Source organism: Nyctibius grandis, chromosome 23 (genome assembly GCF_013368605.1).
Source record: "Nyctibius grandis isolate bNycGra1 chromosome 23, bNycGra1.pri, whole genome shotgun sequence".
Classification (NCBI taxonomy): domain Eukaryota; kingdom Metazoa; phylum Chordata; class Aves; order Nyctibiiformes; family Nyctibiidae; genus Nyctibius; species Nyctibius grandis.
The window spans coordinates 1864210-1890928 of NC_090680.1; the positions used below are offsets into that span (position 1 = coordinate 1864210).

A 26719-nucleotide genomic window follows, 5' to 3' on the forward strand; every position below is an offset into this window, starting at 1 on the left:
CAGCTGGAGCCTCCAGCATGGGGAGGAAAGTTTTTCACCAAGATTGGATGCCACTTCATAGGTCCTCTCTGATGGAAGTGCTTGTGTAGCCAGTCTGAACTGTGCATGATCTTGCTCTGTGCTGCTGACCTCAATCCAGCAGCACACATCTAAAGTTTAAGTAAATGTGCCATGACAGATATTCACAAGGAGCCACATTTCAGCTCTCACACTGCAGAAAATCTTGTTTAGAGGAAGAGAGAGGCCAGAGGGACATGACTACAAAAGAACACCTTCCTTCCCTTTTGGGGTGGTTGCTATTTAGAAAGGGAAAATGCGTAGTAGTGCACAGCTGAAGAAACAGCATGACACATTTATTTTGCACAGCAACTTGCATAAAAGCTACTGAGCCCTTTATGGAATTAATTATCCAAAATACATGATTTCTGCCCAAATAAAAAGAAATGGTGGTGGGTAGCAAACACTAGAAAAACATCACTTGGCTGAGATTCTGCAAAACCCAGTTCAGGATTCAGCTGAAATCCCACTTCCATTTCAAAGCAGAGAGAGGTGAAACTTTTCTTTGGGTTCCGCAGATTTAAAGAATATTAAAGAATATTGTTTAAAAAAAGAAAACAAAAAAAACCAACAAAACCTCCACGCTCCAGAGCATTTCCTAAGCAAATTTAAAGGGAAAAAAATAAGGTAGGTATCATCTGTACAGGCCAAGACTACTAGAGGGGGTGAAAAGAACATCTTTTGCCAGACTTGCCCCTAAGTTAGATGGCTAGAATCTATTGCATACCATGACCTTTCCTCTGTGTGTGCCAAGAACCTTGCAGCCCCCTGTGTGCCTTATCTTGGAGGGTAAGGGATGTTAACAGGCAGGTAGTCATGCCCTCTTCTCCTTTATAACTCTAGTCCGAGTTATAGCAGGGTGGGGGGCACAGGATAGAGGCAGAGCCCCACCTTGTAGAAACAAAGGAAAGCATGAGGCCTCAAATAAGAATACCTGGCCACAGTGGTGGTAGACACAGTACTTCAACCTGTTCTGGGAGCCACAAGACAAATCCTGTCCACGTGTAACTGCATGGTGGCCAGAGAATCCATAGGCGGGCTGGGCTTTGGCCACAAGTGCGTGTGAAGCCGAGGAACAAGACTGCACACGCTGGAACACTTGGGAACAAAACCTTTTCAAGAAGGACAATAAATATACAAGAAAAGGATAGGTGGAGGGTCAGAGACTTGACTCTGCAGACTGAAACTGCGTGTTCAGTCAAGCTGGCAAAGAGAAAAGCCAGTGTTTTAATTCTGGCAAAGCAGGAGCGTTTTTTCCAGGCTGGAAATCACTGCCCTGCTCTTTGAAAGGAGGCCGAAGAGCATGTGCTGCTGCAGCTGATTAACAGTGCCACCAGCCGGCCTGCTGGAAGAGTGCCAGTTAGCAGGACTGGGGGAAAACAAGGTAATGTACATCTACTCACCACCGTTCACCCTTGAAAGTCTTCACAGTCAGACTCTGATCCTGCAAGCCCTTTGCCAAATACACAGGGGCTGCTACGAGCAGCCGCAAGAAAGGTCTGACCCACAGAGGTGCTATGCAGCACTAGCTTACCTAAGCTTCAGCAGGGACAAAAGAGAAACAACTCACTTGAGGTTTTCTGGTAGAACTAAGAGTGAACAATTGAGTATCCAACTCAGGAAGGCTTCTTCAAGTGTGGAGCGCAGCAGTCAGCATGATGAGCCATGTCAGTATCAGGCCTGAAATTATTAAGTAACCAGACGGTGCCACAGAGGCAGTGTAAGTACAGCCAATGAGATGTGTGTTGGCAATTAGATATTTAAAGACATACTTTCCACTGCTTGGGTGATTTCCTATTGGAAGGTGAACTTTGAATTGAATTAAGTTTGGCACCTCACACTCTCTCTGGTCAAAACGCTTCTTGGGACAGCTACTATGGCCTGGTTGTACTAAAAAAACACTAAAAAATATGCTAAAGCCAATACTGCCAACAATACAAAAACCAGGAAAGTTCTGTTGCAATAAAGCCAACATCAAAAACTCTGCATTAAGATTTCCTTAAAGTGAATCAAAGGGTCATGGAACCTTTCACACAGCTTTTTGGACAGCAGGAAGGAACTGGTTTTGCCCAACAGCTGCAACAAAGAGCTGTGTAATGAAAAAGCAGTTGTGGGAGAAGGAAAGGTGTCGTTCATAAAGCCAGTCTCAAATTTTGGCAGCCTTGCATGCCTGTGCCCAGAATACTGGTCAGGATTTTGCTCGATTGTAAGCACGTGATTATGTAGCTACAATTTATATTTAAGTCAAATGGACTTCCAGGGAACTGGAACAGTATAAACAGTTTATACTATGTGGTTGTCATGTGGTGGTGTTAATGCAGACAGCTTCCTTTCCACTGAGACGTCTATGTGGGCATGTACAGAGTCCCAGGTAACCACTAAAAAGCTGACTGAAAAGAGGTATAGTGAGACAAGTAATGAAATTTGAAGAGGGGAAAAAAATGGCCAAACAATACTGTATTCCAAGCTCTAGCAATAACTTAATGTAAGGGATAACAACTGACTCTCAGTGAAAGTTTAATTTTCCATCTCCAAAACAGACCTGGGATTGAGCCAACATCCTTTTCCAAAGACTCTTTGAACTTTGAAGCAGTGTCATTCTTCTCCAGAGCCACTGACAACAGTAAACATTCTGGCCAATAAAGGCAGAGAGATGCAGGGGCAGATGATGGCTGTGTAAGCCATGTTTCTGAAGTGGACGCATACAGAACGTCTGCACGATGTTGAAAAGATCCTTGGCTTTTTGCGCATTTTTCTCAATGAAATTACTGCATCTTCATGGCTTTGAGACTGTCGTTGAAGATGAATATGGTTGCGAAGCAGAGGAAGAGCCTTTATTCCTAGGGAAGTAGTATCTAATAAGATGTGTCAAGGAAGGGCTGTCAAGTGTCAAAGAATGCCACACAACATGTCCACTAAGAGATTCACCAAGGAAGGAGGCAGAACGCTCTGAATACTGTTGTCTTTGTTTCAGGTTTTCAGTTTCACAGAATCACTGACAGTGGCAGTATAGCAAATGCATGTCTTCCTAGAGAAGTGACAAAACACAGCCTCCTTGTAAACCTCTGTTTCCTTTCCTGGGAGGCGAAAGCAACAAGCTCCTTTGTTATAAGAGCCTGTCCTAGCACACACCAACTCCACCATGTTCAGCCAAGGAAGCGGGTTACCACTTGCTTGGAACACTGTAATTGTTTTTTCACATTCTCAGTTTTGCTACTTTCTGAGTCACTTCCGTTATTCTGAAATTCCAGTCATCTCCCCCACAGACATGGCATATACAGGTAAGTTGATGGCTGAAGACTAGCACCTAGTTCTAACAAATTCTGACAGGCATACTGAATCACACTGATCTGTCATTATCACCTAAAATGATAAGTCCTCACTGTGGAATGAGCGCCTGGATGACAGCAACGTCAGAGAAACCAAGTTTTTAGCTGGACTGTGGCATCTGTGCTTTGCCTTGTTTCCTCGCTTTGCATCCACCACGATATTTCAATATTAGAGTGTGAACAAAATAAGACATACTCCAAAAGGATACATAAGAGTGGGGATACCCCGTGTTGCCAGATATTTTCGGATGAGCCGCTCGGTGCCATACCAGTTGAAAGCTTTTGTTGCATACCCGATACGTGGAAGATGCACTGTTGCTGAGAAGGAGGGAACAGAGAGTGCATACCCTTTAGGATAAGATACACATACAGAAAGCAATCTAGATAAGGACTTCAAGCTACCCAACAAGAAGAGAATAAATATTTTGGAACACAACATATCTGCCATAAAGCTCTCACTCTTACTTCACTTCAGAAAAAACAGTACAGGAGAGGTGGAAATTGGTCATGACACATGTAAGCATTCACTGTTCTACTCCACAAACACTTACCATTCCTTTTCTTGGCTGCTAAATAAATCTTCTTCAGGCCCTTTTCCAAAGCAGACAGCTTAATGCCAGACAAGTTGTTGGACCGATCCCGGTGCTGAGCTACAATCAAGGCCAACTAAGGAGAAAACACATAAAAACCCAAAATTGAGTCTATATACAGCGAAGAGAGACACAGTGATATCTGCTGGAAAACTGCATTACTAACTGTTAGCTTTAATAAATGAGAAAAATCTCATTTTTTCTAATGTTCAACTGCAACTTAGCCATGTTCAGCATTCAGTGCCATTATTACTGGGAAAAAGACATAACGTTCATTTCACACAGCTTCAAAAACGTGTGGACAGAGCAACACAAAAAGGAGCTTCTCATTCTCACCAAGTCTTGTCCTTTTTTCCTGGATTTTTTATCATCAATAGGGAATAACAGGGTTCCTCCTAACTCCAGGTCTGTCCAGAAAACAAGAACAGAAAAACAACAAAAAAATCAGTCCTGAGTGAGTCAATGAAGCAGTGACTTCACTGTCATGTTCTGTATTATTCTCCTTGGCTTTCTTTGTGTCCTCATGATGGTTTCAGCATAGGCATTCTCTTTGCCCAGGGAAGAAAGATGGACATTGCCCCACCGAGACACACAGACACACACACATCCCAGTTAAAGACCACAAATGGAAAGAGAGACACTGGAACAAGAAGAAAGCATCTCCTAGGAAATTAGAAAAAACAACAGATCCACTTTATAGCAAGATGTGCATTCCTCACTAGCTGCAGGTAGCTCAAAACTGCTAATACACTCTCAGGAAAAGATTAGTGCTTGGAGGGAACCAAAGGCTCAACCAAGTACTGCCTGAGGTGGCTTTCATCCTTCTTAAAAGCACTTTGACAGAAGATGCAGGGCTCTGTTTTATATTGTGAAAAACAGCCTGTGAATAATGAACAAGTTCAGTTTTTTTCTTTTGAGTTGCAGCATGGATCGGAATGGTGATCCCCTATGCAGAGTTCTCACCCTCATAACAAGTCAAAGCACCCGCTGTATTACTACTTTTAGAGCTAGGGATGCACATATCTAGAGAAGGAGGAAAAAACACGAGTATCAAGGTATCCAGGCACCTCACTCCGCAACATCAGTGGGATTCAAGCTCTTTCACGTATGTTGGCCTAAGGTCATGTTTTAATCTTACCTTTCATCTTTCCTGCCATCTCATATATTTTCCTTGGTTGATCAGAACGAGCCTCCAGAGCTGTAAACAAACCACCCCTTCCCCAGCGGCCAGAGTCATCTAGAATGAAATGACAAGTTAGACTCCTTTTAGAAAGTGAGGTTGAAGACGACTCCTGCAGGAAAGGGACCTACTCTGTACAACGAATGATTATCAAAAACAGATACGGGAACCACACATGGACTGAAGTCAAGCAGTACTCAACGGACCATCCTAGAGATTAAACCTCAGCCCTTGAGAAAAACCAACTTGTCACAGCCAAAGTAGATCATACTGTTCTGCTCTAGCCCTGGTCAGAGAGCAGCTCCAACACTGATTCAGGAGGAACTCTGTAACCTGAATTTCTCTCCCTCAGCTTTAGTGTCTTAACAAAGGTCCTTAATTAGGAGACTAGCCTAGAGCCTCTGTACTGTCAGTGTTGAGGGACAAGCACCAAGACAGAGCAGCTCTGACCTCAGCCTCTGGAAATGCCTGTCTCTCTCTGCTCACTGTATAAGGGAAACCATTTTCAATACCTCAGTTCAATCCCTACAGCTTACATGGGATGAACAAAAGGCCCTCATCTCAGGAGGTACTGTCTCCACTTAGCCACAGACATACAATTTCAAGCCATACAGGCACCTTTGAAGAGGCTCACCCATAAATTCAGAGAGGGCATGAAAAGACACATGTACAGCTTGCTAGTACTTGTGTGGGTTACACATGGTGGAGTAGCATCTGTATTCCCTCTGTACCACTCAAGATTAAGTCAGATTCAAATCCAAATTATTTTGGTCTGGATGGGAATTGGAAACTACTGAGCTAGTAGGGACAATTCAGCCCCCTTTCCCACCTCACCCATCAACATTCCTGTTGTCATAAGTTCTACCTAGGCAGTGGACAATGATGGCATCCTCCTCTTCTGCTTTGGGGTGGGTGACATCGCCCATGACATACTTGATACAGTTCTGGTCTGCCTCTTCATAATCTAAATCCACATTCAGCCTAGTCTTATCTTCCTCAAACTCTTCCTCAGAGTCACTTTCCTCTGAAGGAAGGCAGGTGGACGTGTAATGATTTGCCTCCCACCAGGCCATCCTGAAACAAAACAAGAGAAGATGAAGTTCAATGAATATCAGAGGTGAGGGGGACGCACCTTGTTTTAAATCATTGCAGTGAAACACAGGAGACCCAGGCCTGCATCCCCTCTCCTCCCCTCCCCTATTTTAGACCAGAACCAAGTTTACCACAGTTGTTATCTGTGATATTCAGAGCCACATGCCAGTGTGATAAGCCAATTGCAGGCATGGAAAAAGTGAGCACATGACAAAGGGCAAGGAGCTACTTAGACTGGTGAAAAGAAAGAACATCTCGGAAACAAGGAGGAGAAAGTTAAGACACGTTAGAGTCACAGATGTCAGACCAATACTTAGGGGCCAACTGTGACATTTCAGAAAGCTTCTCCCAAAAGCTCACTGTACATTCAGACATGGGGTCCTTGCTCTATGAATTAAATTAGATGTGAAGTCAGGCAGTGTATTCAGAGGAAAAGAATCCTTGCTAGGGGCCCAAGCCATTTTTCCACCTTCACATCCCTACGTTATGCAGTTTGAGCACACACGCAGAAACAACCTGATGTATGAAGCTAACCCTCCCGTTAGGGCAGCCTGCAGCCATTTTGTCATCTTCTCCTTCCCTCGTCCCCAGCCCTGCCTGCCAGAGTGGATACAGAGCATGACTTGTTTTGGTCAATCAGACACCCCTTTCTAGAGTATAGTGTAACAGACATCAGCTTACAAGTAGCAGATGCAGTACAAACCATACTTTTTCTTGTGTTCTGCCTCTGCTTTTGCCCTCTTCTTTTCCTCCATGAGCCTTGCTCTCTTTGCTGCTGCTTCTTGGTGCTTCTTCCTCCTAGCCTCCAGCTCCTCTGTGCTCAACAAGTGCTTCCTCCTGGTTGACTGCTCCCGGAGGCCTGTGAGAAGTGTCTGGAGAAAGAAGGAAGTATCACAGAAACAAACTGCTCATCTTAAAGCCATGTCTGGTGCCCACCATATCCTACACTCCTTTCCCATTTGTCTACTTGTCTACAGGTCTTAATCATCAGATCCCAATTGTCACATAATATGTGGCTTTGTGACCTGAGTTTACATTAGTGCCCTGCACATCATATCTCTGATCTGGTATCAGAATTGCTGAATTGTCAAGCCCTCAGACTCAAGAGCCAACTTTACTACCCTGACATCCAAGTCTTTTAAGATGCCTTCAGCAAGCTACAGGAAAAGAGAGAAAACCGTCAGTCTCACTTTCCATGAGCAAATGAAAGAGCATCTTGTGCCTTGTCATGTCTTTTGTCTTACGTTTGCTTTGTTCCGGAGAGCTCTCCCTTCCTTACTGGTCTCTTCAGTCAAGGCTTTCTGAAGATCCAAAAGCTGATCAAATGCTTTTTTGTCTTCTCTGCTGGGTTCTTTTGAATAATCTTTGCCTTCGTACACGTACATGTGATCTTTAAAAAAATAATTAAAAGGTGTAAAAAGGAACTGAAAGCCACTAACACCTAAAACGTACAGTGACATCAAAAGAAATTTGGCTTCTCTGTAACACTGTTCTACCCTCAGCAGAAAAAATGCTCACGCTTATCAGTAGAAACAACAGAATCAAGATTTGCTTCCTTAGGCAAAACCTTACCAGTATAAATGACTTAAATGAAAAAGAACCTTTTTTCCTACTTTGGTCCATTAACTATTTCAAGTTGTGGCTCCATCGCTGTTCTCTTCGGTCATTCCATCTCTGCCAGTAATGAATTTATTTAGCTGTGCTATCTAGTTACAGGCAACTCTTTTAAATGGATAGCAAACTTTTTCTTTTGAGCTCCCAAACAAAATAAAAGCACAGAACTCTGGCAACCCAGAGATCTTGCTCAGCAGGTGAGCTATTTTCCCCAATAACTGTTACACAGTGGGCTACCACTGCTCCTCCTCAAGTTACCAGCAGAAAATACCACTCTCTGCTAAGTCTGGGCAAATAATTACTTGTTGCTGGCAACTGCTGCAGGAGGGATAATAGCTAACCTGCAGGGCCATATTTCTGCTTCAGTCACAGATCTATATTTAAGTGCTACTGTGTACTCAGAACAGAAATTCAGTCTTTCTCACTGTGACACTACAAGAGGGAAAGTATCCTTCGAATTTATTCTCATATAGTATGGGGCTATGAAAAACTAACCACAATTGTGTGACATTTGGACTGGAAGGTAGAGTACTGAAGACAGAGTAGGTTTGTTCTACTTGTTCAGACACCATGACTCTGCATTTCTTATCTCACATTTTGGAATTTTTTTAAGGTCACTTCAACTGTGATTTTCATGGCCAATAATCTTTTGTTTGGAGATAAATACAAAACACCTGCTATACAACCTTTCCTTAAGTTACTGTTATATCTCAGTTACTGTTACAACTCCAAAACTGTAGATCTATCTTAAAGGTTTCTGTGGGAAAAACAACAGCTGCAATTTGAATATTTCCCCTTTTCTCATGAATTTCATCTGAGGTCTTAAAATATTTGAAGCACATGAAGGAATTCAGCCCCCCAGCCCCCAAAACTGGGCAAGTATTGTTACTGTTATCTTACAAATGGGCAAATAAGGACACAAAAAGAAGAAAAAGACCAATAAAGGCACAGAAATAAAGTTTCTGGATAGGCCACAAACAAGATCCAAGTCACTCAATTATAAGTCCATTTTTCTTCTTGTTGCCTGAAAAATGCCACCCCTGCCTGGAAAGCCTTCTCTACCAGCATCATGCGTTTCATAGGTATTTAGATTCTTAACTTACTCTCTGTGTCCTGCTCTTCACTGTCTTCTTCACATGGCAGCACGACGTCCATTACCCACCTCCCTCCTTTCGTCTCTCCAAGGATGTTTTCTAGCTCCACATCCTGCACAGTACTCCCCTCAGAGGAGAGCAAGTTATCCAAGCCAAATTTCAAGATTTCACTCAGCTTTAACAAAAAGAAGGGGAAGTTCAGTATTAGTATCTCCTAATTTTATGTCAATCCCAGTGTCTCGAGCTTTTCAGGCTTAAATGCAAAGGATGTACAAGTGGAGAAATCTAAGCCTTAACGTTACCTGTCAGAATACTTATGCTTTAACATGCCTAGTTCTCCCAACACCTCATGGGACAGGCCCCTACAACATATCTCCCTCAAACATAACTCATCCAGACTTGAACAGTCATTTTTCTTCAGGGCTAAATGACAAAGCAGCATTGTACAGACTGCATTCAAGCAGCTTTCTTCATAGCCAGAAAGACTGGGCTTGGTTTTGCCCACAACACCTTTAAAACAAAAGCTTAAATACCACAAAAATCCATGGGGAGAAATAGATCAGCATGGAATTTCCTATGGGCTCAGTTCCATTTCTCCCACGGAAAATATAATTGCTGAGATACATGCTGATGGGGCGGGGAGGGGGGAAAAGGATAGACTAATTTCAAACCTCTCCCAGGTTTAGCTGCACACAGGGGATATATTCCCCTAAACGTCACTTTGCTTGAGGTTTTCAACCCAAGTTCTCAGCACAAACCTCAGCTTTCAGGTCAGAATTATAAATCATGCCCTGACTCCTGAGACACTATATTTGCCAAGAGGTCAACAGAAGGTTGACCAAGTTTCAGACTAGCAACCAAAAGCTGACTAAGTACTTATCATCAGCTCTCTGAGAGAAAAGCACCAGAGACAGACAAGTTCTAGAAACAATGAGTCAGCTTCCACTTTAGACTTGTTATAATTAAAAAAAAAAACAAGACAAGGAAAGGTTCTGCCTTTCTCCAAGAAAACACACCCTTTTTCAACAATGGATGCACCTCAAAATTGTAAAAACTGTCTTCAAACGTCAGATCTTGTCTGGACCTGGGATGTCATTTTGGTTCCTAAGATATGCAAAATCATACGTCATGTCAATGCACATCTTCCCCAAAACATAACTGTGTGGCTAGGTTTGTATCAGACATAAATGCAGAAACACCCTGGGACATTTCTAAAGACAAATTGAATCAAATTGAGGATATAGCTCTATTTTACCTGTAACTCTGCTGCTCCCTGATGCTTGGGCGCTCCCAGAGCAAACTGACCTCCTTCTACAATGGCATTTGTCAGCCGGAGCTTAGAAGCAGCTCTTCGGTAGATTATTTCTTCAATTGTATCACGCCCAATCAAGCGGATAATTTTTACAGGCCTTGAAAAGTTTAAGAAAATTCTTATTATTTTCTTCTTTTGAGGTGCACTAAAGCCGTTTCCTTGCGTGGAGCACTATCCCCTCACCCACTCCTTTGGTAGGGGAAAAAAGGCAAGAACAAAATCACCAAAAATAATCAGCAGAAATTTAATACTGCTATAATTGCTTCTTGACACAGGAAAAATGCTCACTGCAGAAGCGCAGGCAAACCTCCAGATTCCCTCTCCTACTCCAAACCTACAAAGCTCCCACCCTAGCTGCATGATGAGGACAAGACTGCACGAGGCTGCAATAGAAAAGCGAAGACATAAAATCCTCTCTGCTCTCCTTCTTTGATCTTCAATTGATTGTACTTTAACCATCCATTGCCTATGGATAGGGAAAGCAATACTGAGAGACCAAGAGAGTCAGCAACCAAACCAGAAGTAACATTTCTCACTTGTGCTGCCCAATCCGGTGAGCTCTTGCTATCGCTTGCAAGTCATTTTGTGGGTTAAAATCACTATCAGTAAAAATAACTGTATCTGCTGCTGTCAGGTTCATGCCAACTCCACCTACAAACAAAGAAGAAGGTCACAAAATATGTCACCAGCAGAAAATAAAGGAGAAGCTGGAGAATTTATGCAAGGTTCTGTCAAATATGATCAACTGTATCTAATTCAACCCGTCTCTCAACCCCAAATCTAAGTCTCAGAAGGATCTAAAAAGATGGGTAAGCCTTCCATTTCCAGCTTCCAGCTTTCTGCAACAGGCCAAAACCAAACTGTATTGTGTAATGTGGTCAAAAAAGACAGGGTGAAAGTGAACTAATGCAAAGGGGACTGGTTGTCAAGACTGATGAACACAGACAGATTCTTCCACTGGCAGGCAGATTAACCCAGCAAGGACTGGCTTCACTGAGGCTACAAGGGACTGCCCAAGTCATGACTTGGCTGCAGCACAGAAGCAACTGGTAAATACACTGCTGAAACAGTGGAAAACACCAGGCCCAACTATACAATAACCAGAGCCTAGGTATTTATATGACTTAAAGTTTTTCAGGTTAGAGTTTGGGCTCTCATGGAATGAAAAGAAAAAAACTGTTAATTATATTTTTTGTAATAGCCACTATTGTGACTACATACTGTAGTTAAAGAGGAGGGAGCCTGCTGCTTTATATTTCTTCCAGCTCCTGCCAAGCACCTCTTCACTGTAATCAGAGCATCCCTGCAAGTGGAGACAGGCATGCACCTGAAAATCTCTGTCTATAACAGTGATACTGTTAGCACACCCGTTCCTAGCTGAATACAAGATGCTTTGGCCAGACATAGCAATGTGCAATAAAAACCAGCTCTAAGTTTGGCTGACATGGGCAGGGAGAGTTCAGGCACTGTGGCGAGAGATACTTATTCCTACCATCTAGCATTAGGTGCTTCTCTCCAGTCTCTCTCCATACTCCCCTCAATGCACTGCAGTACCACTAGAGCCAGGCTCGTCCAGGAAAGTCTGACCAGAAGCCCAAAGGAAGACTTGGTTGAGATCAAGCAGTGTGGATCTCTCCTCTAGAGATAAGCAGAAGCCTGCCTCTGTGCTTGCTTGAATAAAGAGACAGGGAGGTTTGAAACTGCGTAGAAGACACAGATCTGCCTGAGGAGATCGGAGGGGAAGAAGCACAGATGGCAGTCCCATGGTGCTCTTTGCAGTCTCAGGACAGTAAAAGGCTCTCATTTGAGTCTGTCTGCCAGCTAGAAAACATGTCCGTGTTCAGCAAACTCCAGAAGCAATTCCACCAGCTTAATTAAAGGAAGCCTGTTCCCAACTAAGGTCTGGTGCTCGCAGAAATAAAATGCTAGTGAGATTCCTTAAGCTCAACCTGGCACAGGGACAGGCATTATGGGATTTGGAATAAAAAAAGTAACTCAAGTGGCTGCAATATGAAAAGTATCTTGGCATCAGCTGCCGAAAGGAAAGCACAGAAACCAGATGTCCTAGCTGAGAGACCCAAGTTCGGGATGTGTATTGTCTCCCTCAAAAATCCCCCACATGAACAGGCTCTGCAAGACTCAGAACTCCCTGAAATCTTACCAGAGAGAGCAAAAGAAGAGTGCAGAAGCAAGATGGGTTGTTTGTCTCTCCTTTCCTTACTTACCTGCTCTGGTGCTCAGCAGGAAGATAAAGATGGGCTGTTGACCAAAGTTCTTAATGGCAAGGTGTCTCTCTTCACCCCTAACAGAACCATCCAGCCGCTCGTAGCTGTAGCCTTTTCAAACAAGCAACATGTACGTTTCTGAAATTCTGTCCATTCCCTCTTACCTCATTCTCTATTGTTTCACTGCTGTCCTGAATCTTTTTATGCCAAATCCTCCTGCCTTGATTCTCATTTTATTGCCTTCAACTCCTTCGTTCTTTCCCAGTTAAACCTCACATAAACTGAAGTAGAGACCCTGACTTCCAGATTGACTGTTGGCAAATAGTAATTTAGCAGAGTCTGAAGCAGAACTCGGCATTTAATTTACTGCTTGGAAACAAAACAGGAAAATTCAGAGCCAAAGTAAAAGAACATTAGCACACAGTCCCATTTCAGACTATGCTGTGCTGGCTGTTGGCCCCACAAAACAGGCCAACAGCCATTGGATTCTCCTTATGCAAACTCCCATGGCCTTCAATGTGTGCTTTCCTGTGAGCAAGCAGTATGGGATATGGCCCTACATTTGGCTTTATCCTGCATTATTAGTTGTCCAAAACCATAAACACCAAACAAAAGCCTCTTTCATGGGAAATCCTAAGTAGGCATGGAGCCATGTGGATTGAAACAAAAGAAAATGTCCCAAGAACACTTTGCTAACCTTGCCAAAAATGGTCTGATCCAACCTGCCCTCGCAGACACGTTGGGGCCCCACTGCCAACAACTGTTTTAATCAAAAACTAATTTCCTGGTATGAATGTGGCCCAGTTTGCGTTTTGTACTGGACAAACAGAATCTAGAGCAAGTCTATTGCCTTCAGTGCAATTACTCCAGGACTCAGGTACATAATGGAACACAAGTATATAACGAAACATTGCTACCCTGCCATCTGTTAGCTCCATTTTATTGAGGAACCAAAGCTGAAACCACTCTGAAGAACAACATTTAAGTGCCAGCTCATTTCAGGCAAGTGGTAACACAGCGAAGAGCTGAACTCAAGACCCTCCAACTCACAGTGCCACTGCAAGAATATGGTTTTTATCTACTAAGAAGCAATAAATCCTCATCACAGTCCCTTCTCCATCCCAGGCAGATCAACTGAAATCAGAGGAACACTATATGGCAGAGATCATTAGGATAAGCCAAAGTGTGCAGAACATACCTCTATAGTCCATGTAGTCTTGCAGGATATCAAGCAATTGAGTCATCTGAGAAAACAGCAAGACACGGTGGCCACTGGAAGAACATGAGACACCGTGAGCCTCAGCGTACCGTGACAGCATTTCACTGAGTGGTAGAGAGGTTACAATAGCTTAACCAGTCGCTGTTAGTCGCTGTTACATAGCAAGGCCTCACCACCTCTGTACACTAAGCCTCACCGAGTCATGGCCCATTCCCTCACCACATTTTCAGCCCCACATCCAAATACAACAAGTTAGCTTCATCTGCCATCGTAAGTTGCCAGGTCTTGAGTGTGGAGTCACAGAGAGGTAACAAGGCTCTAGCACAGCTCTGCTGCTGGCTGGATGCAGCCTGGTGAGGATCTGAAGGAGCCTGTCTAAAAGGACCTTCAGCTTCAACATAGCATCACAAGGTCTTCCTCACCACATGACCTGCCACACCAGACTGCTCTCAAATCACACACTACGAAGCATCTTAAATGCTGGGAAAACGTAGTATCAGCATCTCTGTGACAGTAGAGCATTTCCTTCTCCAGCAAATGACCCTCAAAGATCAAACCCTGCCTACAATCATGTGTAAGTGAGAAATCAACTCTCCTCCCTCCCAGCTCTAGGTCTCAGACAGTGCTCTGTTTAAATCAGACTTCACTGCAGAGCAGAACACAGGCATTCTCAAGTCCAGAATTCACACAGGGCTTGTCCTGTGGCAAAGACACTCAAGGGAGAGGCACCCACTCATAAGGTGCTATACAGCAGAAGAACAAAGACCTCCACAACCACATCAGAACTTCCCAAGTTCTGTTGAAGCTCTGTCCTTTGGAAGTAGTCAAAGGGAAATCGCAGCCCAATTAAGACAGAAGGTAGGATTTGTATCATGCAGGAGGCACTGCTTCACAGACTGCACAAGAATGCAAACCACAGTTTGATTTGCCTCCTATCTGAGAGGTGGAGGTAAATACCCAAGGTCCTTGGGTTCCAGGTTCTGAGGTCACCAGAGCTCAACGCAAGGAGTTCTGAATGCCATTCCCAAAGCTGAAGTTTCAGCATATTCTTGGTTTTTGGCCCAGTCAAATTTCTATTCCACATTTTCTATGCATTCTGCCTCCCAGGCTAACACAGGCATGGTAGCACAAAGGAGCTCAAGTGATGCATTGGAAGCTACTCTCACGCTCTAACCAGATATAACAGGCTAACCCCCAGTCAAACCAGATATGCTGAATACTGTGTCAGATGGTTGTTCTCCCAGGTTCTCAAATAGGGCAAATATGAGAACATGTGAGAGAACGACGTGTTTTGAGAAATGTTTAAAGGGAAGCTACAAAAGTCTTTCGAGTTCCTCTACCATCTCTAATGCAGCTCCTTAGACTGAAATGACTTCTTTCAGGTAGTAATGTGCAATAAATAAGTCAGTGCCTGTGTTCTGATGAATATCTGCTCAGTCTATGGCTAAATAGGGCAGTTTGCCTTCCCAGTTCACCTCTTCTCCCTATGTCAACCCCACCCTGTCTTCCTCACCCCAACATGACATACCCAGCATACAAGAATGAAAGGAGTTTATCCAACAAACACAGCTTGCCACTGGCTTCAACAATATGGTCTCCAATCTCAAAGGGTTCTGGCTCAACACCTGGAACAGAAAGGAGTTTCAGAAGCAGACCTAATACCATGCAAGTAACAACTCTGTCATCAGCCTCAGTGTGTCTGCACTGCCAGCTACTGCCAAGCAGGCCCCCAGGATGCTTGCTTGGGAAGTGATGGTCCTTCTCTGTCTCTAAAGAACACCCTCAGTAGTCCACAAAGCATTGCGATTTCATTGTTTAGGTGAGAGAAGACGCACAAGTGGAGAGCTGCAGTAAGAAACTCAGACTTCACACAGTCCCCTACTTTACTTCTCATTATTGATGAACTGTCATGTGTTGGAACTGGTCACAAACTCATAGCTGCTACTGATTCAAGTACAACATTATTTATTATTTGCTGCTTTCTAAGCATTACACTGCCAAGCAATAACAGAAAACCACTGTGTAAATCAAGAAACTTATTTTTTTCTGTTTCAAGAGAGAGAACAGTGCTTTCTTACCGTTGAAAAGGTACGGGTGGGCAACACACTTCCGAAGCTGAATTAAGACATTCTGAAGTGTAACCTTCCTTCCTGTTTCACTTTCAAATGCATCTGGAACAAAGAGCACAGAAAAGGAACTGAGCAGGAAAGCCCATGCTCCATCAATGGGTGTGACTGGGAATGTCTGGGTACTGACCACTGCTCTGCAGTGCTTCAGCACTGGAGTATGTCTCTCTGCATGTCACATCTGCATTTGAATTTCTCATCTCAAGACTAATATATTCATTTTCATGGATCAAACAAAATGTCTCTCACAGTTTTTGGACAACCCTTTAGAAATAAGACCTTGATGAAAACTACTCTGCCTTGTCAAACTCCGTGGAACTTTCTGGACTCCCTGGAAAGGGTCACTGTCATTCTTCTAAGAGTGAATTATAGATCTAGATATCATCAAAAAATAGTAAAAGAAATTTGGTGCAGTTCATTTGAATTTTCCAACAAAAAATTAATACAGCACAGTCAAGATCACCTGGGCAACCAGGAAGTTAAGAAGGGTTGCATTTTTGTGAGGAGAGAAAGAAAATATGTGCACATATGCTGACTTTAGAAGAAGAAGGTTCAGATTGCCTGGTGATGTTCATGCAAAGCGCTAGCCCTAGAAGAACAAAGGGGTCTCCATCCCCCCAGTTTTACTTTCCCTGCAACACATAAGCACTGGCAAGCCGTATGATGTGGTATGCATAGATGGGAGAGGAGGAATTCAGAGAGAAGCAAATACTTTCTCTCTCATACCTCAGGATGCTTTGTTACAGTTAATTCATACGTGAAGAGACAAGGAGCAAGCTATTATGGTAAAGGTCTGTGGCTGCATTGTCTGTATGGCCCTGTGGTTTCCTAAGAAACTCGTACCTACATCCAGTAGTTGGATTTGCTCTATGGCACCTGTGCTACTATTGGAAAATTTGTAGAGATCCACAGATCCAAAATTTCTCATACCACCCTTTTGTCTGAACACAAAAACGTGCGACAGGAGCAGGCTTACCTCGTAATAAGCATTTTTAATTACAGGCTGGCCCAAAGCAGAATCCTGAAGCTGACCCTGCCTAGCTCTGCAACAGCTCATCTCCAGATCCGTACGTACCAGCTAAAACCACAAATCAAGCAGCCCAAAGCACTGAATTTGGCATGTTTATTCTATGCATATTCTGCAGGCCAAAGTATCTTCTGCTTCACTACAACAGAGCATGGATTTACAAAAGGAATTGATTTTGTTTTTAAAATTAACTGATAGGATTCCAAACCCTCAGTTACCTAGATCTTTTGTCAAAATGGCCTTGTAGTACTTCCTCTGCAGAGCTGACATTCCGTGGTACAGAACCACTTCCACCTTCTTTGGCAGCTCTGCAGCCACCTCAGATTTGACTCTTCGAAGCAAAAATGGCTGCAGAAGATTGTGCAATTCTTTGGCTATGCAGAGGCAGGGGAAAAAAAAAAAAAAGAGAGATTACTGCATTAAATGTAAGGGATTTATACAGTACCTTCACAACTATACTTTCAAAATAAATGTATAAGGAACCTTACATCTATTAGCAAAATGATTCAAGCTCAATTTTACAAACAGAGAAACCAAAATATAGCTGCATACCTGAAATACTTAAGAGCTACATTAAGGTAAGTAATCATTACTTTTGGTGGCTTTGTTTTAAAGTTAATCAGCATTAAAAGCAAGCAAATAAAGAGGACACAACATGCCTGTTTCCTAGTCAAAATAACAGCTGGTTCTGATTGAAGTACAACATTGCTTATTACTGACCTGGCTCACTCTCCGTTTCAATCGCTTGGTAATACAAAACAAACTCTTTCACTTGCTCCCTAGGAAAGATGTCAGGCTCAATAAGGCTGAGTAAGGAGTATAGTTCCTGGAGGCTGTTCTGGATCGGAGTGCCTGTGAGTAGCAGGCTGAAGCCTACTGAGAACTGAAAGAACCAGCAACAAAACCAAATTATTAGAAGAAAATATCTGGAATGAAGCTACTTGGTGTACAATTCCACCCATGCCACTCTTAAGCTTAACTTAAAGATGGCAGGTGGCCCAGACCCACCCGCAGGATGCTGCAAATGTCTGCCAAAACCACCCAACATAAGGTACGGTGTGACAGTCAACAGCCCCACCAAACTGACTAGGATGGCACCAATGCAAGGAGGACAGTGTAAGCAAAATAAGAACAAAGTGCAAAACCAACACCATCAAAATTCTCAGATCCATGCTCTCTGTGGTCCAATACTGCATACTCGGTGTTAGGTAACGAGAGATGACTGGAAAATGCTGTGAAATGAAAGTGTAAGAGACTTATTTTCCATTTGTACTTGCTGGCTAACTCTGACAAACACAGCAACATTATCTAGTCCATGTTGCTTACAGTAATCCCTGTAAAGAGACTTGGGGAATATGGTTACCTTTAAAAAAATACAAGTCTTCCCTCACGTTTGGTAATAGAAAATACGTTAGAAGGAGAGCTAAGGTGAATCATGCCTATTTCTTTGTGACTACAACCAAAGCTCCTGAAATACAGACATGGACAGTATGTTCAGAAGACAAGACGACTTTCAGGAATTTAATAAAAAAATTATTTTTAAAGGTACTGTAGTTTGTTGTTGCTGATGCCAGACCAGACCTAATGCCTGTGTTTCACTGCCATGACAAGAAGTACAGCCTTCCTTCAGGCATTCATTGTACTTTGGCAGGGTGCTTTGGAAGCTGGAGCAATTCTACCAATTTCAATAAACAAGGGTGGCTCTGTTAAACGGGACAATGAGGTCCCATGAACTAGGCAAGGGTTACTTCACCCTCCCAGAGCTGGAGATAGCCTCTTGTTGATTTATATTGTCTTATGTCAGCCTGACTTCTACCACTTCAGTAGCACAGCCATGGTTCAGCACTGTATCTGGCTGCTTTACACATTTAAGTGTCCCAAATTGCTCCAAAGTGTCAAGTCCAAATATGAGTCAGAATAAGAAATAAGCTCCAAATATTGCCTACCCCCATGCAAAACCAACAAGATAGGCCTTTATCTGTCTGCCACTAAATATGGGAATCTGTTCACCAACTCTGACGGAAACTGATTGTGGCCCAGAGCTTAATAAATGCTCAGAGGAGCAGATAATCTGTATACTACACTGAAGAGGAAAAAGTCTTTAGACACTAAAAGATGGATGAGTTATTTTACCTCAGAAAGCGTCTTGTAAAGCAGAGAACTTTGATTTTTCAGTCTGTGAGCTTCATCTACAACCAAGGCAGCCCAGTTAAAGCTGAATAAACACAAAACAGCATCTTCGGTTAGGGGCTGACAAGTCATTCTTGTAAGTACAAACAAATCAAAGTGGTGGCTTTGCTTGGCTGAACTCGAGATGATCCCACCCCACAAACAACAAGCAAACACCACAAGGCAGGTGGGAGGAATTCACAAGTACTGATTTTCAAGAGCCAACACAACTTCGTAACTATAGCCTGGACAGTTTTTCTGAAATCAAAACTAAGTAAATTAGCTTGAATTTCTTGCTTCTCTCTCCAGCCCTGTTTCCATGGGGAAATGACATAAGCACAAGTTAGTCAGACATTCAAGGGGTCTATGATTTGGAAGAAAAGACCTGAAACTAGGCCCTAGCACCAGTGCAAAAACCCAACAACTATGATGAGGTAGTAGCAGCAGAGCCATTACAAGCCTTTTGCAAATCACCCAAGACAGGAGCTTCAACTTGTTCTGGGCTTGATACAGCTACATGCTGTGTCTCATCATTGTGAGGGTGGTGAGACACTGGAACAGGTTGCCCAGAGAAGTTGTGGCTGCCCCCTCCCTGGCAGTGTTCAAGGCCAGGTTGGATGGGGCTTTGAGCAACCTGGTCTAGTGGAAGGTGTCCCTGCCCATGGCAGGGGGGTTGGAACTAGATGATCTTTAAGGTCCCTTCCAACCCAAACCATTCTATGATTCTATGATCAAGTAGGCTGCAGAATCACTGGTGACCTAATAGATCCACTAGGCTTAATACAACCTCCAGATCTTTTCAGTCCTCGGTGTTTGTGCGTGCTTCATTAGGGTTTCAACTCCCACATCACAGAATGATTTCCACACAGTCAGGTCTGGCTGATGGGTAGGCAGGGGAGGGAAAGCATGACCCTCCAGCTTTTCTTCCCACACACTTCTCTTCCCAGTGGAATACAAAGGCTGAAATCACAGCAACCTACGTTCTCCGCACAGCTCTTCCATTTCCTTTGATTCCCCTCTGCTATTTACGAGTGTTTCTGTATTGCCAGGACAGTCAAATGTCATTATTCTTATCCTACAGGCACAGCAACTGAATTGCAGAGGGGACACTTCAGTGTGAAGCGTTGCAGAAGCTCACGTGCTGAGCAGAGTCTGATCTCTCAGGCATTACATTAGAGTAGGGCTCTTGCTCAACTCATTTATGCTGTTACGCTGCTTGTAAGGAGTGGTGGTGGTGGGACATCTGATAACTTTGACCCACCTTTAAAAAGTGCTCCAAGTGCTCCTACACAGGACAAGGTACAAATGATTAGCAACCACTGCTCTTCAGAAGGAATATTAGGGGGCAAAAAAACCCCAAACTTGAGTGACATGGCTTTGAGGTTATGTGCTAATCTTAGAAGTAGGAAATTGCCCTGGAGCTGACGTTTCTGTGATACTAGGGCTAGTTACTTGCTCTCCTGGGTACTACATACCAGTGCTAAGCTGCAAAATAAGCAAAATCATACACAGCAGTGCAGGACATTATATGAAACTGTAAGGACAGTATGGCCATGGCTACCTTCCATACAGCCTAGCTTCTAGCATGTGTTCATCCAGCACAACCTGCTGTTTCCAGCAGTGGCCAAGGGCAGGTGCTTTGCAGAAAGACAACACTGCACCCATAGCAGGCCTGACTAGTTCTGGGAGACCCAACATTGTGCCAGTGGGGGCCACTGGGTTTCTGCTCCTACAAAGATCCTGAGCCATTCCCAGTATCTGGCTGCCCCCATTTGTCACAGCACTTATCACTATTGCAAGACATTGGCGCTATTACTAAAAAAATATTAAAATTCCTCCCCCATTTCAAGTGTAAGCTTCTCTAAAATCCCACATGACCATGACAATACTTCCTCCAGGCTGAACTTCAGCTGTACAATCAGTCTTGCTAGAAAGCATAACGCTTTATAAACCCTCCACAGTTCTGACTGGTGGCAAGAGGCACAAAACTTCAGGCTATAGTATTAGCACATGATCACCATAGTATAACGCAGGTCACTTTCAGCAAATTTTGCAGCTAATACCTTTATAACCTGAAGCTCTTGAAGATCTCTTCTGTTCTAAAGATCAGCCTTCTGGACTGCTATTTAGTGTAATGCTATAAGCTACTATGTATCATATTATTTTGAGTTAACTGGCTTGAAAACTCTCCTTGGGGGAAGTTCACGTACATCTTAGCTGACATTAAAGATTCTTCACTGCAGGCTGGTAAAGACAAAGCTCTAATAACAAGCAAGGAACATCCTTGGCTCTTGTGAAACAAGCACGGGATCTCACACACATACAAACATACACTTAAGAAATTCTGACAGATGTGCACAATTAAATTTGAAAAAATTAAAACCAGACTCACAGTTTTAGAAATGCTGCATCTTTCAGACAGATCTGCAATGAAAGGAAATGAACCATGATTTATGGCAAGTTAATGCATCAGCTAAGAAACAGAGCACCTTTTTGTCTACTTGCCAACTATGGTGGAATAAAGGAGAATGGAATGAAGCCACTTATTACCTGAGGAAAGTAACATGACAGCTATTGTAACCACAAGCTGTTGTGATCCTACATTCTAACTCTTGTCTGGCAAAACGCCAGCAGTAGAAACTCAGGGAATTAATGGAAATTTACAGAGACCAGAAATGCTCTTCACCTCTGTAAAGTTTTTCATATCTTTCTCACTCAGTAAGAAATACCATGCACCTTCAGCATCACAATCTTTTTCACTCTAACCAAACATATGCTTCAGTGGATTAATCTAAGCTATTACAATGACCTGATAGTATCCTAAAGTATAGACATTGCTTAACTTCAGATTCGGAGGAAGAGAAATCAGGTCACTCAAGAGAAACCCTTAAAAAGCACATAATTTTATCATCAAAAGCAACAGAGACAAGAAAAATCCTAGCTAAGTGAGTATCTTCATACAGTCAATTGCTTTCTTGGACTTGCTTCAGTATGAGCACCTCCATTTATCACGTTTAGGACAAGGGTTATCACTGCTACCCACTCCTGCTTGTGCAATGTGGAAAAAGATTCAGGGTCAGAGTGGTCAGGACAGGTCACACAGCTCCCAGTGGGAAGACACAGTAAAATACTTGGAGAGAGAAAGCAAAAGGGCAAAGGGAAAGGGAAAATGGGGGGGGGGTGGGGGGGAAGGAGCTGTAAGAGATGCTTTTCATCTAATTTCAAGTTGATGTGTTTGTTAAGAGATTGTCAAAATAAAATCAAAGTGCTGATATGAAGTAACACCTGAGTGGGACTGACTCATAAGAGAAAAATAAGGTCTTTTTCCCACTCCAGATAACTAAGCACCAGATCATACAAGTCCAAAGCAATGACCAAGGAAGCAACCCTGTTCTGGTGGGTTCCATTTACAGCAGGGCAGGACCTTCTCAGGAGAGCTCTGATCAGCTTAAGCCTGAAGTCCTATCAATTTTAACAGGAACCTCACCATTTTGCAGTTCAGGAATGAGAGTTTTTTCTGAGGAGAGCATGCTGAAGAGGGCACAAAAATGGCAAACTCTTTCTAAGTGTTCTTGCATTGCGTGATTAGTAGAATCTTAATAAACATCACACCCGTGTATGCTTCTATTAAATGTTAAAGGTCTGTAAGGCACCATACAGACAATGCAGATACCATTTAGCATTAGTTAAGGATGGACACGTGTCTGTTTTCTTTACTCAAGGTGTGATACAGCTATGCAGTAAAGCTGGGGTTAAAGTACATTATCATAGGGACACAAAACCTGCAGCAACTTAGATCAGTTTGTGAAACGGGTTACAGAGTAAAAAATCACTGAGGAAGGTCAGAGAGGAGTACAGAGGACAAGGCATGAGGTGGGTGGTACAAGAGGAATGGAAAGGGCGAGGAAAAACTTGAGCCCTCCTTTCAAGTGACAAAGACATCACGTACCTCATATGTTGTCAAGAGCGCGTGGAAGTGAGATTGCTCTTTCAGGTTCTGCTGCAGTTTGGGTCGTTCCTCCTTGCTGCCTACATATGTCACAAAGGAAAGGCCTGGAGCAAACCTGTTTTCAAGAGAAATACAGAGAAAAAACAGTGGGCCAAGCTAAGTCTTTGATGTGGTTATTACCCTGGACCCTATTATCAAACATAGCTACTGCAGAGATAATGAGAACCTCCTATCCCAACACCCCACCCTCCTGTGAGATGTGTCTGGATCTCAGCTTTGGAATCTAACCCCTTCCTGATTAATTTCCATCTCAGGTTAGCACCTCAGCTGCTGGTTCTGGTTTGGACAAGTCCCAAATAAACTGCGTTCTCCTAGGTCTCAAAGTCCAATGCAGATGATTGAAAAGCAGCCCCATGGCCCATCTGTTATTCTGAACTGAAAAATCTCAGGAGAAGCAGGTGAATGAATACAGTTTGCCCAGCTGGGAACAGAGAATTGGCCTAAATCATGCTAAAATAAAGGCAAACAATGCCTGCAGCAAACAGGTTCAAGTCAGGGCCTCAAAAATCTATCCTCTTAGTCAAAGTCTATCCAAATCAGGTCAGCTCACTTCAGAGTGTCATCGGGATGACTTCAGATGCTGAAAGACAGCATCGCCCAACTGCCACATAGACAGGCTTCTGTTCTAATCTTTAACTTTCTGTCCTTCCTCTTAAAAAGGAATCTTTGGGCTCCAGGTTAAAAATGTAAAAATTCTGGGCATAGCAAATGTGCCACCAGTACAGTCACTGCACCCCAGTGAAGACAGGTTGCATGCACAGATGTAACGTGTTTTGAATGCATATGTGAGCATGCCAAGAAAGATACTATTCAACTTGGTTCTTACCTTTCATCATACAGAATCCTGGCTGTCTTCAGCAGATTTTGCCCAAGAGAGGCTGAGCATGGAGGATTACAAATCAAGAAAAAGCAAGGAGCTAGTGGGGGTACTTGGACTAAAAGTCAGGCAATACTGTAAACTGGATGAATTCATGTATACCACAGCATGGTAAAGACTATGCATTAACTGCATAGTTTGCATTGATTTGTTGGTTTAGTAGCTTCCCTTTTTACTTTTTTTTCCTTTTGAAAGGAATAAAACTGTTGGACTGAGCACATTTGAAGAGAATCTCTGTAACTTGCTGTGCAAGAATATGATGAGCCAGACAACTGTTGAAACTCACCTCTCCAGTTCGTCCTTCCAGTTGCTCAGAACGGACAGAGGACAAAGTATCAGAAATCTCTCTTTGTTCGTTAATTTCTTTGTCAAATAAAGAAGCAGAGAAATAGTCTAGAAAGCAAAGAAAATAAATCTTTTGAGAACAAGGAAAGGGCTCAACCCAATAGCCTGAACCTACATAAACTGTCTCCTTGCTGAGCTTTGTAGCTACTTCCCACAGGTTCTCTAGCACAAAGCAGAGCTGACAGAATATCAGATGAGATCCACCATCAATGACAAAAAAGCTTAGATCCCAAAAAGTGACCTCGATATCTGAAGCCCCTTTCCAAAGACCCTTCTCCCACGGTCACAAAAAAAATCTACCACACGTCACTTTCTAAAACTACCAGTTTGTTATTTAAGACCCATTGAATACCACCAGCTGAAACAAAGCACGCTCATTTTCCAACAAAACTGAAACCCATTGAAAAACTTACCAAAAAAACCAAAAAGCTGTGTAAAATTTACACCTGTAAATTTTAATCCATGTGTTGACAAACTGAAAAATCAGCTTGCTGCAGGCGCATCAAAACGACATCATCCCCTCTGTACTGGCTGTGTATTGTGCCTTCAACTCTGCGTACTATGAATTATGCATTAAGGTATCTGTATAAAATGACACTCATCTTTTTACAAAACCCTGAAACCTTTTTAGAGTGTTACTCAGGAATTAACAGTTGTTTTAAGTGATTAAGGCATGAAACAAACAGTGAATTCTCTCTTTTGAGTATGGACTTCAGGATGGGGCTGCCTAACCAAGCGATCACTGGGGTGGTTTTTCTTTTTCATTCTGCAGAAACACTGCGCTAAAAAAAAAGTTAGGTAAAGATCATTTTCCAGAAGGAGAAGAAGATGACACACCTGACAAGTCTTCCCAAGACCCATCTCATCACCCAGGATACAGCCATGCTGGACTTCGTAGCATTGCACCAGCCAGTTTACACCCTCTATTTGATAAGGACGAAGCTTAATGCCTGGGAATAAAAGCAGTTTGTTACATTTACAGAGTCATCCAATACACTTTATACAGAGTTACACCTTGAAGCCACCAGAAACAGCTCCTGCCCAGAACAGTCCTTCCTGAACATCTGCCTTACGGAAAAGGCACACCAGTTTTCAGAAGCTGGTTTATGCTGCTGGAGAGCAGAGACACTGGTGTTACAGCAAATCCATTAAATTAAACCATATTCAAGAACTTAAATCACACAAAACTCACAAAAATCACAGGAACTCACACAAAAATGCCCCAACTCATTACAAAGGCCTGTACATGGAACCTAATCTGGTAATTAAGCTGCTACTTTGCATTCCTAAAATACAGCCTGATTTTCGGCTCCATACACTTTTTTAAATACATAAGTACGAGAGCCAGGGACACGCTTTAGGCTACTGGAAATGTCTGCAACAACCTACTACTGTATAATAATCATTTCTCAACAAGATGTTTTCCAGCTTTCCTGCACTTAAGATAGGACAGACCTCAACTGTACATCACTGTAGCTACTACCACCGTTGCAATCCTTATTATGGGGCACGATATATCAAAACAAATACAAACCAAGTCGAGTTCTCAAGATCTTTCCTTGTAGCTGGACTCAAGTGCTGTGTATTAATAACGTTGAGCCATTGCTGCCCTCTCCTCCCTGGGAGGCCGAGCACATGAGGCAACTCAAACCCAAACCAGCCCTTGAAATAAGGGCTCCCCACAGCTAAGGAAAACGTTCAAGCAGGATGGATAGCCCGGGCGCTCCCCTTTCAGGTCTTCTCTTCAGGCACTGGAAGGCACTTTAAAACATTCACGCTCGACACCAACGCACCTGGAGGCCCAGGAGCGCTGCCCTGATCTGCTCCCGAAGCACAGAGCTGTCCAAGCGGTGCTGAGACACGGGAGGGGTAAAACCCCGGCCCGGGGAGCCCAGCCCCTGGCCCAACCACCCACCTCACTGCAAAGCCAAGGACGGGGGCAGCCGGGGAAGGTCTGCCGGGAGCAGCGAGCGCGGCAGCGATACGGTTCTCCGCAGCGGCTGGAGCCCGCTCTCACAGGCCCGGGAGCCACCGTTATTTATCTCGGCCCTGGGGGTTATTAGCGCAGGGCCCACACGATTACAGCCGCAGGACGGGCGGGGGAAGGGGGGAAGCCGGGCCGCCGCCTCCCGCCCAGCCCGCGATCCTCTCACGCAAACCCACCCCCAACGTGCGTAACCGCTCCCCCGCCGCTGCCTGCAAGGGGCCGGGCCCCGCGTTCCCTCTACCGCCCCCCGGGCAGCCCGGGGCCTGCCCAGCTACCGGCGGCGGCCCGCTGACCTGTCAGACCCCACCGGTAAATGTCCGCCTCCTCCACGCCCAGCCCGCCCGCCCGGGCGCTGGCGGTGCGGCGAAGCGCCTGGAAGAAGCGGGACATGGCGGGCGGTGGGGCAGGCCGGGCTCCCGCGGCCACCGCGCTGCTCCCGCCGCCCCTTCGCCAGCTCCGGGCGGGGC

The 26719-nt window shown here is 43.8% G+C and overlaps 1 protein-coding gene across 3 annotated transcripts; it reads right to left on the minus strand.

Moving 5' to 3' along the window:
- Nucleotides 1–332: 332 nt before the first annotated feature.
- On the minus strand, nucleotides 333–26715 carry CHD1L (chromodomain helicase DNA binding protein 1 like). 3 transcript variants are annotated; one of them, XM_068417366.1, is made up of 23 exons: nucleotides 26546–26715; nucleotides 25103–25215; nucleotides 24207–24313; nucleotides 22984–23098; nucleotides 21427–21458; nucleotides 18999–19080; nucleotides 17586–17748; nucleotides 17084–17239; nucleotides 15791–15883; nucleotides 15241–15337; nucleotides 13692–13765; nucleotides 12494–12604; nucleotides 10805–10919; nucleotides 10212–10365; nucleotides 8966–9131; nucleotides 7493–7638; nucleotides 6957–7120; nucleotides 6022–6230; nucleotides 5115–5213; nucleotides 4313–4383; nucleotides 3938–4052; nucleotides 3596–3704; nucleotides 333–2912 (listed from the first exon to the last, which is right to left on the minus strand). In XM_068417366.1, the coding sequence occupies exons 1-23, from the start codon at nucleotides 26640–26642 to the stop codon at nucleotides 2834–2836; spliced, it is 2667 nt and encodes an 888-aa protein (XP_068273467.1). In that variant the 5' UTR covers nucleotides 26643–26715; the 3' UTR covers nucleotides 333–2833. The 3 variants fall into 3 exon arrangements, with proteins under 3 accessions (XP_068273467.1, XP_068273468.1, XP_068273469.1); XM_068417367.1 differs by lacking the exon at nucleotides 12494–12604; XM_068417368.1 differs by lacking the exons at nucleotides 18999–19080; nucleotides 22984–23098; nucleotides 24207–24313; nucleotides 25103–25215; nucleotides 26546–26715 and having other exon boundaries at nucleotides 21427–21444.
- Between the last annotated feature and the right edge of the window lie 4 nt (nucleotides 26716–26719).

Bases quoted from the DNA above. Each gene is read 5' to 3' on its own strand.
- CHD1L (XM_068417366.1), bottom strand. From the start codon at position 26,642: ATGTCCCGCTTCTTCCAGGCGCTTCGCCGCACCGCCAGCGCCCGGGCG. The intron at 17,749-18,998 runs GTAAAATAACTC...TGGTTCTTTCAG, and splicing joins TTTACAAGACGCTTTCTGAG to TTCTCAGTAGGCTTCAGCCT. The intron at 13,766-15,240 runs GTATGTCATGTT...ATGTTCTTCCAG, and splicing joins CTTTCATTCTTGTATGCTGG to TGGCCACCGTGTCTTGCTGT.